General features: G+C 45.7%; 1 protein-coding gene across 2 annotated transcripts in view; it reads right to left on the bottom strand.

Moving 5' to 3' along the window:
* Positions 1–8,540: 8,540 nt before the first annotated feature.
* PAX7 (paired box 7) overlaps positions 8,541–13,771 on the bottom strand; it is a 115,022-nt gene continuing 109,791 nt past the window's right edge. For both annotated transcript variants that reach the window (XM_017505787.2, XM_017505799.2), the window contains exon 9: positions 8,541–12,608. In XM_017505787.2, coding sequence (XP_017361276.1) covers positions 12,493–12,608 — 116 coding nt within the window. In that variant the 3' untranslated portion in view covers positions 8,541–12,492. The remainder of the gene's footprint in view (positions 12,609–13,771) is intronic.

The raw sequence follows: 13,771 nt of genomic DNA, 5'->3' as shown, positions 1-13,771 counted from the left end.
TTTGAGATGGAGTCTTGCTCTGTCGCCAGGCTGGAGTGCAGTGGTGCAATCTCGGCTCACTGCAACCCCCGCCTCCTGGGTTCAAGCGATTCTTCCGCCTCAGCCTCCCGAGTAGCTGGGACTACAGGCGCATGCCACCATACCCGGCTAATTTTTGTATTTTTAGTAGAGATGGGGTTTCATCATGGCGAGAATGGTCTCGATCTCTTGACCTCACGATCCACCTGCCTTGGCTCCCCAAGTGCTGGGATTACAGGCGTGAGCCAGGGGGATTCTTTTTTTTTAAAAAAATTTATTTTATAGAACCATGTTGAAAGCATTTGTGGTGGGCATTTAATCCATTTATTAAGTAGACAGATAAGATATAACAACTATAAAATTATGTTTATAAAATGGAAGATAGTTTGATATGAGTATAATAAAGTAAAAACAATAATGTAAATAATAAGAATTTTGTAAGAATTTGAAGAAATATTGAAGGAAATGCCAATTTGGGCATCATAGTAGAGAAAAAAGTGATAGATATCAACATTGAAATGTGTGGTTTAAAAAATACAGTATCTTAATCTGTGAATTTTTTAAAATTTTTTAAATAGATTTACCATTTGTCACATGTATTTGGAAAAGAAATCTGCTTTTTAGAGCAGATTTAGGTTTACAGAAAAATCAAGCATAAGGTACAGAAAGTTATCATCTACCCCTCACCCCAACACATGCACAACCTCCCCAACTATTGACATCTCCAGCCAGAGGGGTGCATTATTAAAAATGATGAGTCTACTTTAACACATCTGTATTAGTCCATTCTCACTCTGCTGTAAAGAAATGCCTGAGACAGACTGAGTAAAGGAAAGGGGTTTAATTGGCTCATGCTTCTGCAGACTGTGCAGACTCCTCTGCTTCTGGGGAGACCTCAGGAAACTTATTCATGGTGGAAGGAAAAGCAGGAGCAAGTGTTTTCACATGGCTGGAACAGGAGGAAGAGAGAGAAGAGGGAGGTGCTACACACTTTTAAACAACCAGATCTCACGGTAACTCACTCACTCACATGTCACAACAACAGCATTGAGGGGTGGTGCTAAAGCATTCTGAAAGGATCCACCCTCACGATCCTATCAACTCCCACCAGTTCCCACCTCCAACATTGGGGATTAAAATTCAACATGAGATTTGGGTGGGGACACAGATCCAAACCGTATGAACGTCATTATCATCTAAAGTTCATAGTTTATATTAGGGTTTATTCTTGGTGCTGTATATTCTACAGATTTTGACAAATGTATAGTGATGTATTCATCATTGTAGTTCAACTTGTTAATTCTTCGTGTCATTTTTAAACTCTAGAGACATGTTTTAGAAACTAAGTATTTCTCATGTGGGATATTATTCAGGATTAGTGGGGATAAGTTGCAATAATCTACAACTTCAAACATCTCAGTTCCTCAATACAACAAGGTTTTACGTTTTTATCTTAAGGAGTCTTTTATAGGTCTCAGCATCTGCATGCATTAGATTTCATCATCATGTAGCTGCATTGTCTGGATTATGCAGCTTCTCTGATGAATATGGTAGGGGAAAAGATTGTTAGAGAAGCATATATGACAATGTAATCATTTGGCCTGGAAGCCACATCATCATTTCCACCCCTGTGTTCATCTGTTCTTGTGTTGCTATAAAGGAATACCTGAGGCTGGGTAATTGTAAAGGAAAAAGGTTAATTGGCTCACAGTTCTGCAAGCTGTACAAGCATGGCATCAACATATGCTCGGCTTTCGGGGGCGCCTCAGGGAGCTTTTCCTCATAGCAGAGGGCCAAGTAAGTCACGTCACATGGTCAGAGCAGGAGCAACAAGGTCAAAGGAGGTGGTTTGCAACACTTTTAAACAACCCGATCTCACAAGAACTCACTCACTATTGTGACTAAGAGAATTCTCAACCAGGAGAAGTGCCTGAAAGAAAAGTTAAAGGGAGTTCTTCCAGATGAAGGGAACAGATACGAGAGGAAAACCCGAAATAAAGAAAGAGCAACAAAAATGTTAGATATCTCGGTAAATATAATACACTATTTTTCTCCTCTTAAGCTCTTTAAAATATATGATTATTAAATATAACATTGGGAGGGCTCAATGTATGTACATAGGACACCTGTAATATCAAGGATTGTAAGGCTTCTATGTTTTATTTTTATTTACAGGTACAAATTAAACAGACTGGAAAAAGTTAGGTATACATATTTTTATCCCCAGATCAATCACTAAAAAATAATAGAAAGAGATATAGCCAAAAAGCCAATAGATAAACTAAAATAAAACACTAAAATATATTAAAATAATTTTAAGGAAGGCAGCACAAAGGGAACACAGAAACAAATGAACAAAATGGGATAAAACCAGGAAAAAAAAAAAAGATAAAATGGTAGACCTAAATCCAGCTACATCACTTATTACATTAAATGTAAAAAGGTCTAAACATAGACTTTAAAAGACAGAGATTGTCAGGTTCTGAGAGTGCTGTCTATAAAAAACCTAAATATCTATATAATTAGTACTCTAAAAATTTTTCAGAGTCTATATTATTCAGTTCTTTGCCATTTAACAAAAGCCTAGTTCTTAAAAGGTCATGTTTACTATAATTTTCTTGATGGGATTACACTCTGTTCTCTAGATATTCCCAAATAATCCTTAGATCAAATGAAATATAAGGAACTCAGTGTCTGTTCTTCGTAGATTGCATCTTGTTCTTCTATCTCCTCACCTGCCACCAGAGTTACATTTACTAAATTGCTATCAAACTATATTGAAGAGCTTTGTGAGAAACAGTCCCTCACAACTCATCTTTATGTATTTCACAAGTTTCTTGAGTTGTTATTTATTGTATCACATGGTCTCTCCCCAGAGAGAAATTATTTGAACCTACTCTTCTGAAGGATAGAAATCTTTGAACCTACTCTTAGTAAGATTCTTCATTGACATCAGTGGTTGTATAACTCTCCAGGTTTCCCACTTTCCATTGGCAGCTAGAAAGCTCCAGGTATCTCCCTGTAATGTAAAAAGCATCCCTACAATAAAAGGCCCTATGATCAAATAAATGTGCAAAACACAGGGCTAAAGAAATTTAGGCTGATTTCTTTATTCTGTGATCTCATTTAATCCTCATGACCACCTTGGAGGCTGGTGCCATTATCATGCCATCTTATAGATGATGAGGAAACTGAGTCTTCAGAGAATTTTAGACCACTTGCTCAAGATTATCCAGTAGTGGCGTCAGGATTAGAATATAGACTGCCTGGATTCAGAGTCTTCTGTCTTAAAACTGTAGTCAAATCCTGCATGTAAAGTGCCTGACACAGAAAAAATGCTTATCTGTATAGTATGGGCAGCTAAAGTGTGGACCTTAAGCCTGGCTTCACAAAAGGAGGAAGAGATCTCTAGAGTCAGTTAGGTGGGACCCAGCACAGCCACCTCTATGTCAACTTTTCTGCATTTTTGCCTGGGAATGTTCCTGCTGGTGTTTAAATGTCCAAAGCTTCTCCTGATACCCCACAAACTTCATCCTGATATTCCTACTGATACGCTGACATGCACCTGACTTCCCCTAAGTCCCACATTTCTCTCTTGGAAGCCTATCTTCTGTGTACCAATGTGACAGGGATGGCATGGGGTTTCATGAACTTTAAATTTTCCATGGAGGTAAATGCTTATTGATCAGCTGTGCATCCATGGAAGTGGAGGAGGTAGAAACAAACAGAGGAATTTTTCCCCTACATTTTCTGAATAATGGGTCATAATTCTTTACTTCTGTATTATAGAATTAGACATTTGTACTCTTTTCATGTCTTAAGATGGATAGAATATACATTCCCATTCCTTGACTTTGAGCTTGGCCTCATGAAACTTGCATTGGCTGTGGGATGTCAGTGAATCTGCAAGAGAAGGAGCTTGAAATGGAGATTGAACTGGAACTCCCACACATCCATTGAATTCATGATTTGCAATCATGGCCTAGAAGCTGCCTTCTTAATGGGATCCCAGAACAAATATTGTCAAACTTGTAGCCTGAAGTCAAGCTGCTTGTCTGTATTAGTTTTCTGTTGCTGCATCACAAAGTATCACAAACTCCATGGATTAACTCAACACTCAATTATTTTCTCACAGTTTCTGTAAGTCAAAGTCTGAGTGCAGAAAAGCTGGGTATTCTGCTGAGGATCTGACCAGGTTGAAATTGGGGGTTGGCAGGGATTATGATCTCATCTGAAGGCCTGTCTGGGGAAGAATGTTTCCAAGCTCATTTGGGCTTTTGGCAGAATTCAGTTTCTAGAGGCTGTAAGACTGAGGTCTCTATTTTATTGCTGGCTGTTGGACAAGGGTCACTCTCAGCTCCTAGAGGATGCCTTCACATCCTAGCCATGTAGCCAGTTTACTTCTCAAAGCCAGCAGTAGGACCTCACTGCAGTCTGCTGTGATGAAGTCTAAAGTAATGTAATGTAATGTAATGTAATGTAATGTAATGTAATGTAATGTAATGTAATGTAATGTAATGTAATGTAATGTAATCAGGAGAGTGACTGACTATTCCATCACCTTTGCCAGGTAACATAACCACGTGAAGATAGTGCCTAGTTCATTATATTCACAGATCCTGCTCACACTCAAAAGGTTGGAGCTAAATAGGGTGTGTAAACCAGAAGTTAGGAATCTTAGGGGACATCTTAGAGTTGTGCCTATCACACCATCCATGGCTAGATTAGCCCAACCATAGTCAACCTATAAACCTGTGAATGTGAAAATGAATGCTTGTTGTTTTAAGCCACTGAGTTTTGAGGTGGTTTGTTGTGCAGCATTATTGTGACATAGCTGATTGTTACATTTCCTTTCAAGAAGCACTGTCCTTCTGGTTTACCCAGTGTCATCGCTCCACTTTGGGGAAGCAGCCTGGTATGATAAACAAAGCATTGGAGATCAGTCAGATCTGGGTTTGAATCTCTACTTCTCCAATTTCTAGTTGGGGGAGGCTTGAGCCAGTTACTTTACTGTTTGGGTACATGTCCTCACTTGTCTGAGGATTCACAATGCCTACCTTGCAGGATGTTGGGAGGGTTAACTAAAACTATGGATGTGTTGTACTTAATATTAGCGTTTCTTTCTTAAGCTCTTATTTGCAGCCAACATGCCCATCTCTTCAGAGAATGAATGCAGTGTGAATTCTTGGAGGGATCACTCCACTGCTAATACCTGAGGGTTTCCTGGCAGGTTTCTCATCGCCAGATAAGAAGGTGACCTGTGGGGCTCCCTGACCTGGGTAGCCCCTTTGGTGTGAGCCCTATAGCAGAAGGAAGCTCCATCTGTTTTCTGTGGGGTAGAGACCCTGGCCATTCACCCTCACACAAGACCCCTGCTCCATCTCCCCAGCACTTTGATATTAAAATCAGACCTGACCATGGAGAGCTCAGCCTCCACCACTGACTAGTGACGTGAGCTTGAGCTGAGACTTTAACTTTCTGACCCTTGATTTCCTTCCTGTACATCAGAGGGTTAACTTCCCACCTCACAAGTCTGTTGTTACACTGATGATACACAAAAAGCTGCTGCATGGACCACTTAGGAGCCCAATTAAATGATGTTCCCTTTCCCTCAGAGCACGGGCCATCTATGTCTTCTGTTCTTTTTAATGTGGCTCCCTGCCCCACCTTCCCTCCAGAGCCCACCTTGGAGAGGAGCACAGAACAGGTGCTTCAGGAAGGTGTTTGCTTCTCTTCCTGATCCTCATGAAAACCCCCTGGGCAGCTGATGCAATCTACCAGGGAAATGGTAGATTACACCTCCCTGCTCCCTTTGAAGTGCAGTGCAGCCATGTGACTTGCTCTGGCCAATGGTATGTGAGTAGGTGTGTCCTGTGTTTTGAGCGGAAGCTTTAAGAGCCAGTGCCTGACCACCTGCTCTGTCTTTCCTTGGGTACCTGTGGCCAGCACGTTCAAGGGGATGCCTGTCTCTATCAGGCTGACTAGGATGAGTAGTGGTCATGATGATGGATGAGAAGAAGGCAAACCTTTGTTATTTTAAGCCACCAAGATTTGGGATTGTTGGTTACTGTATTCTATGCTAACGCAGTGGGACAGACTGAAGAATGGGACAGCGGAGGGGAAGTCACTTGCCTATGGTCACCCAGAGGTTACCAAGGGGTGGGGCTTTACCTAAGGAAGCACGTTTTGGTTCTTCCAAAAAGTGGCTCAAGTGACTGGAGCTCTGAACTAAGTTGCTAAGAGCTAAGGTGACTGGATCTCTGAACCCCCCCACCACCTGCTTCCTCTGGGAAATGGATCTCCACTCCTCACTGCAGATGTTCACATTGCCAGGACTAGGAAAATGACCTCTGTTCAGATTAAGTCAGTGGCAGCCTAGGGAGGGGAGTGGTGGAGCTCTGGAACCTGTACTCTCAGGAGGACCAGATATTCTAGACTCAGCCACACAGCAGGAGCAATTGCACTGTCTCCCTGTGCTGTGTGTCCTTCCCACCTCAGTGGCTTCATTTATCTGCTGTCTAAGGAGCCCCTTTCCCTCACTAGTAAATGCTGTCCAAGTAAAGGCTGTGAAACTCATTCACCATAAAGTGTGCAGAGCAGTGAAACCAGGAAGAGAGACTGCTTTGTTATGCAACATTATTGTGGCAGTAGCTGATACACTTGTCTGTCCAATATCCATCTCCTCTTTTCTTTTATACACAGAAACCCGATTTCATTCTGGGCAGTCACGTGCCTGGGTAGAAAACTACATTCTCAGCTTTCTTTGGGATGTACACAGAGGTCTTTGAGGGCAGAAGGTGCTTCTAGGAAAGCTCCCTAAGTGGAGTGTCTCCAAGGGCAGGCTATGTTGGGGAGCTCCTTGGCCTCATGCACTCAGCACCTCATGTGTTGTGTTGCTTTCCCAGTACTTGTGATGAACACCTTCAAGACATCCAGGCACTCTTTGAGCTGCTTGCGTGACAACAAGCCTTTGGCTTAGTTTTTCTTTACGGTAACCTGGAAGATCGTTAGGTGTCAGCAGCCTGCTTCTTACAAATATATGGAAATAGGGTCCAATAGGGAAAGAAAATTGTCTTAGGACCCACAGTGGGTTACATGCAGAGGGGACTCTCTCCCACATCTTCCTGGCTTACCTGAAGGATAGATTGTCTGGTTGTGGGTGGGTGGGGGACAGATGTGGGACAGGATATGTTTGGGAGCACTAGTTCTGATATATGCTGTCTGGATTCCAGAGGGGCTGGCACAGAGCTAATCACGCTGCAGGGACTCTGTACAGAGGGAGATACTGGGGCAACTTCTGATTGGTTTCAGACCCCAGGAAGACTCAAGGGTTTTCCTCCAGATCTTGCCCTGGGGAATTTGGCTGGTTTAACTGGACACAGGTCAACAGGAACACCTTATCAATACTTCATGTACAATTTCAACCAACAACTCTCTCACCCCACTGCCTTCCTGTTCAGAAGATAATCCAAGGAAACCTGAGCCCTGGAATGACTTGGGTACCCAGGTTTAGGGCCAGGGAAACATACGTGGAGTGGACCTTGCTGGTCCCTGCTCAGGTCCCTTTGTCTGGGTCAGTGCAACTGTCCCCTAATTGATGTTTGTTGTTGCTAAGGGCTCATAGCTGTGCCTGCTCTGCAGAAGTGTCTGCAGCCCACAAGAGCCACTCTACAGATGCTTGGGCAGATAGTTTACGCATCACTTACACATCACCCACCCACACACATTACCAGGACAACCAGCAGTCAATGACCAACTGATCCAGTACCAGAGGCCAGCCCCGGCCTGAAGTGGGACTACTCTGATACTACAGTCCACACTCCAGCGCTCCTTGTAACAACAGGTTGAAGCTGGACGCCAGGTAAAACCCCCTCTTTGCTCAGTTTCTTTACCTGTCCTGTCTTGCTCCCTTCATGCCCTTACAGCTTTCTCTGGAGCGCTTGCCATCAATAATTCAAAAATAGCCAGGTATGCTGGTAGTCCCAGTGACTCAAGATGCTGAGACAGGAAGATTGCTTGAGCCCAGGAGTTCAAGGCTGCAATGTGCTGTGATGACACCTGTGAATAGCCTTGCACTCCAGCCTGGACAACATAGCAAGACCCCATTTCTAAAAAGAACAAAAACAGAAAATTGCCCAAGAATCCCCATATGCTTCTAAGCAATATGTAAGTTTCTGAGCTCTCTTCTACCTCCTACATCCTGTGTAGTGAGAGAGAGTTACCGAGGGCTCTATGCTTAGCAGCAGGAAAAATTTGTTCCAGTGAAAAGGACTAAAGTTTCACCTTATTTTTTGACACCGTACTGTTTCTATGAGCTCAGAGAGAGGCTTAAAGCAACAGCATCCACTGATCAAATATTGATCAGGCATTCACTAGAAGCCTCGCAACTGCTTGGCCCTAGAAGACCCAGTAGGGAGCAAGAGAAACATGGTTTCTACCCTGATCCTCTAAATTAGGTACAAAGGCTTCTTGGACACCCCTCAGAGTCCCTTTTGGAGCAATCCAAATGACAATCAACTGAGTACACGAAACCTTCAAAATGCTTTTAATTTCTTTTAATGTATAACAGTTACGCCTGAGTTACAGAGGAAGCGCTTACAAGCAGCAGGTAGTTAAAGCAAATACCAGTTTATCTTTCTAGTCTACTACTCCATATAGCTGAATAAATTATGTTGCGATTATATTTAAACACATACCTCACACCCACACGCCCACACACACACCCCACTCACGCTCTCACACACAACCACTCACTTCCGCATGGGGGAAATGGCTGTGAGTCAAACACGGAAGCAACAAAGTTGCAGTTACTAGGAAGGAGGAATGATCTAGAGTACTATGTAGATATTTCCCAGGTCAGGGAATTGGCCATGTCAGCGTTGACTTGAAGAAGCATCAAATACACAGAAGTCTCGGAGCGTTTCAAGTTGGCAGCTAGAGAACCCCCATTTGGTCTTGGTTTGGTGCCTCTGCAGGAGGGGAGGAGAGAAGACCTGTGTACCCCCAAAAAGCGTCCAATAGTGCGAGACACATTCGGGAGCTTGATGAGAAGCACATCAGCCTGAGAGAGGCCCTAGAGAACATCTTCTTCGTTGGGTAATGGAGTTTCACCGAGTCCCAGGATCTAAACTCTTGGATGCTTCACCAACTCCATCTTAAAACACTGGATGCTGACAGTGTGGTCAAAGTCTGGGACCTGTCCTGTTCTTAAGCCAGAGTCAGATTTCCAGTCTGACTCTTTTCATTTTCCCTCTGGGCAAACCTCTCTCTCCATCCTTCTTTCCTTCTCTCTTATCCCCCTAGTTCTCTGTTTGCTCTGCCCTTTCATGTTCCTCTGGCAAAAGAACAACAAAGGTAAATCAAGTATAAAATGGAAGTATAAAAGCACAGCTTGATTCTTACACATCACTTCTTTTTTTCTTTATATAGCAAGAGAGAAATACCAAATGAAAAAATAAAAGCACAAGAATGAAAGAACCCAACAGAGCCTGGAATGCATAATTTGAAACACACGATATGAAGATATATCCCTACAGATGGTTCCTGGCACTAGCACGACACGCACTGTGGGGGATTTCTTTCCTTTTTTAGTATATATATATATATATTTATAAAAAGTCAACTTTCTATAAACGAACAGCACATCACCACATTTCCAACTAATGTACAATGAACTCAAAAGAGAGCCCTCCTCAGAGAGGACCAACAGCGACTTGTGATTAAGTTGGAGGAAGCAGCTCTTATTTTGCTACGGACTCTATTTACAGGGATGGATGGGGTTGTTTCTGGGACAGCCTGGCCGCTGAAACCCAGACCTTCTTTCTCAGGCTGTGGTCAGCCCCAGAGACATGGAGGCCTTGTGTCTTCCGTCCAATATCTCCTCTCTGGTGCTGTTTCGAGCTGCCAATCCAAGGCTGAATTTTATAGCCCAAGTTGGCCAGACACATTAGTATATGGGTTTTAGAGAGAACCTATCAGGGGGTCAAGGGCCTCTTTCTGAAGGGGGTGGGGCCCCTCAAGGAATAAGTCCCATTTTCTACCAAGACAGTGGCTTGGGAGAACTTATCTTCAACATCATGAGAAATCATTTGGTTTATTTCCAAGCAGGTCTTAGTTCCATTTCACCACTGGGTCCAGGTATCTGGGATTGTTCCTAGCACGGAAATGTCACCTCCTGGGGGTGGGGCTGGGTGGTTTTGATGTCACCTGCCTGAGATCTCTGCTCCTGAGTCACAGAGGGTGTCAGGAGACTCAGACACTTTCTGAGCCAGGCCTCTGGGGGAAGGACTGACCGTTCAGGGAATGTGGATGAAGAGTATTTGGTCTTCAGGAAGAGCTGCTTTCTGCTGTGATAGTTATAAAAGCAGGGACTGGGCTACCAAGGGACAACAGAGTCTTCTTTTTTACCCGAGCTTGAAGAACCAAAGGTCTCCCGCAGTGGATGCTCCAGTTGCAACCTTGGTTGACCTTGATGGGTCACACGTGTCCACTGCTACCAAAGGGTCTGTTTGTCCCCAGCTATTCATAGGTTCCTCCAAACCATAGATATGAACCAACCTGGTCATGGTCCAGGAAAGGCTTGATATCACTGACTCTGAAGATGAGAAGTGGATGAGCACTTGTCACAGAGGTGACGTCCATGCAGGCGAGTGTCCTAGGATCTTGCCAAACCAGCTCCCCAGGAAGGAGGAACTCAGATTGACTCCCAGAGCAGCAGCCCTTCCCTTTAGGAATGTCTTGTTGGCTGAGGGCAAGAGGCGTGGACTGAGCAAAGAGGTGGCCTCAGGAATCCAGGTGGGGACAAGCAATTTGGTCCAATGTGTGTGAATTCGGTGCTGTGTCTCCCATCCCAAGTACTTTGTACCCAGCAGCGCCTGATAACGGTGATGGAATGTGGATTACAGTGACAGTGATGATAAAGACGAATATGATTTTGATAAATAGGTAATGGCAGTAAAAAGTTCCCAGGGAGGGGGAGTCAGGGGTTTGAATCACCCACTCAAGGTTCCAGCTTTTAAGAGAATGGTACTTCAGGAGGCCGCTGGTGTGGTCAAGGAAGCTGCCTCTTCCCTCTGCTCTGAAACTGTTGACATCTTCCCCTGCTTAGGGATGGTAGCTTGAAAACTGGCCCCAGCTGCCCCAGCTAAGCTGTGCTGGATCAGGAGACATAGGCTCCTTGGCCAAGAGGGAGGCAACATGGAAAGATGCCACTCTGGGTGGGACAGTGGGATATGTCCCTACCGACATGCCGGGGGGAATTTGTAGCCTTGTCTTGGGGCAAACAATTCCTGCCCAGTCTAGAACCCTCCTCCAAAGCTCTGAGGGTTGCTCTCTGCATCCCCAGAAGCTGAGAGGGGTTTGGGGAAGACGGAGACCTCTTCCTAGAGGACGGGACATGGTGAGCATGGGCCTGGATCTCTGCGGGAGACTTTGGGCAAAATTTCAACTCCCTGGGGTATGAACTTGCAAGCAGAGAGCTGAAGCCTTGGGCAAAAAAAGGCTTGCCCTCCCACAAGCAAAGGGACCTGGTTATGAGAGCCCCTTCTGAGCCCACTTCATGCCCCTCCACTCATGTATCCTCAAGACTTGATCCCCTCTCCATCTCATCTGATCCAGCTAATGAGGAAATTGAAAAGCTCTGTGGGCTCCCCAGGCCCTAGATGGGGAGGACATGGTGGGAACTTGGGCTTCAGGCTAGGAGCCCTCTGCTTCTAGATGCCTCAGTCGGGTCCATGTAACCTGGGTGGGCCCATGGCTGACAAGCCCCATCCCCATATGGCCCTGCCCTCTGGTTAAGCCTCTTCCTGGCCTCCCCAGTTTCCCTGCCTGTGCTAGATTTCCCTGTGCACCCAGTAGAGGTGTGGGGGGAGCGTTCTGAAGTCCTTCAAATTTCTGGGTGGGGGTGAGACTGTCTCCCTGCTGACTCCTCTGGGAAGACCCCAGAGCCAGGGTCCCCTCACTGCTGGAGTCCCAATGTCTAGAGGAGGAAAGGGCTGTGGTTCTGACACTGAGCCAGAGACCCACCTTGGAAGGGTGGCTCCCAGTACAACCAGCTGAGAGCAGCCCTGAAAGCTTCACCTCCCTCTCTAGCTAGGTCACCCACTGGAGCTGGGTCCAAAGGGCTGCAGGACCTCCTCTCAGGCACTGTCCTCCTCTGGGTGCCCCAGGTGTTTAGGGCGGGCCTCGATCTCCATGCCTGAGTTGGCACAGAGGCCACCATGGGATTTGACAGGGAGGGCTGCAGAACAACCAGAAACCCTCCTGGGGGAGAGTGGGGAGCAGACTCCAAGGGCATCACTCTGGATCCCTAACCAACAGGTGAGTGACAAGCTGGCCGTCTACCTCCAGGGGGCCGGTGATGAGAAGCGGGTGGCCTCCTGGGACCCCAGGGGGATGAGGGAGCAAGGCTGGGAGGCTCAGGGGTCGGTTAGGCTTGGGCTGGGAATTGGGCGGGGGCAAGTCGCCCCGGGGGCCCTAGTAGGCCTGTCCAGTTTCCACAGGCAGGAGTCCCAGCACAGCAGAGTGCTCCCCAAGCTTCATGCGACGCTGGGTGGAGAGGCTCACGTTTTTGGCCAGGTAATCAACAGCAGCTGGAAAAAAGAAGAGAATCTCCTAGAAATTGAGGTTCTTTTTGTTTATTCTTCCGTTCACTCTAAATCCATCTATCAATTCATCCATCCTCTGTCTATCCATCTGTTCTTGCATCCATCCATTATCCTTCCATCCTTCTATCCACTCATTCTCTCATCCATCCAGCCATATCCATGCATCCACCCACCCATCCATTCTGTCCATTTATCCATCCATCCATCCATCCATCCATCCATCCATCCACCCATCCATCTATCCATCCACCCATCCTTCTATCCACTCATCCTTCCCTTCTATCCGTGCATCTATCTGTCCATCAATTCTTCTATCCATCCCTCATCCATCCATCCATCCATCCACCCATCCATCCATCCATCCATCCATCCATCCATCCACCCATCCATCCATCCACCCATCCATCCATCCATCCATCCATCCATCCATCCACCCATCCATCCATCCATCCATCCATCCACCCACCCATCCATCCATCCATCCATCTCTTCATAAAGCTCTTTCTCTCACCTCCTTTCCAATTATTTGGCAAATATCTATTTAATACATTGTGTGCCCAGCTCTCTGGTAAGTTCCTAGGGAGGCACAGAAGATTATCCACATTGCTGAGCGAAGAATTCGCCACCCCTCAACAAACCCACTACATATTCTTGCTATGGAGGAGGCCCTGTGAGTCCCTGAGTCCAGGCAATGATTAGGGCAAGGTCTCTCTGCTTTCTCTATTTGTGCTCAGCTTACACATAAGGCAAAGCAAGACCTCTGTTGCAAGGCCAAAGTGGCTGAGGGTGAGCTGAGGGATCCATGCAGAAGAAGCCAGGACACAAATATGCAGGAAGCTGGGACCGACAGCTCTGTCCTTCTGGTCATCCAGAGGAGACAGATGAGTGTCTGAGCCTGAGAGTGGTGCATATTTGTGTGTGTGAACAGCGGAAACAAGACTGTTCTTGAGTAATTGGCCTGCACATGAATGTCCACACAAGAGCAACATCGCACACACATGTGCACATATGCGTGTGAGCTGTGTGCACCTTTGTGAATAGATGAACCTTGGGAATGCCAATGCATGTGCAGGTACTATGGACAGGTGAGTTCCAACTGAGCCAGATACCTGCCTCTCCGTGTGTATGTGCAGGGATGAGCCCTGACC

This window comes from Cebus imitator, unplaced genomic scaffold (genome assembly GCF_001604975.1).
Source record: "Cebus imitator isolate Cc_AM_T3 unplaced genomic scaffold, Cebus_imitator-1.0 Scaffold15, whole genome shotgun sequence".
Classification (NCBI taxonomy): Eukaryota; Metazoa; Chordata; class Mammalia; order Primates; family Cebidae; genus Cebus; species Cebus imitator.
This window is presented reverse-complemented; position numbering and strand designations above follow the sequence as displayed.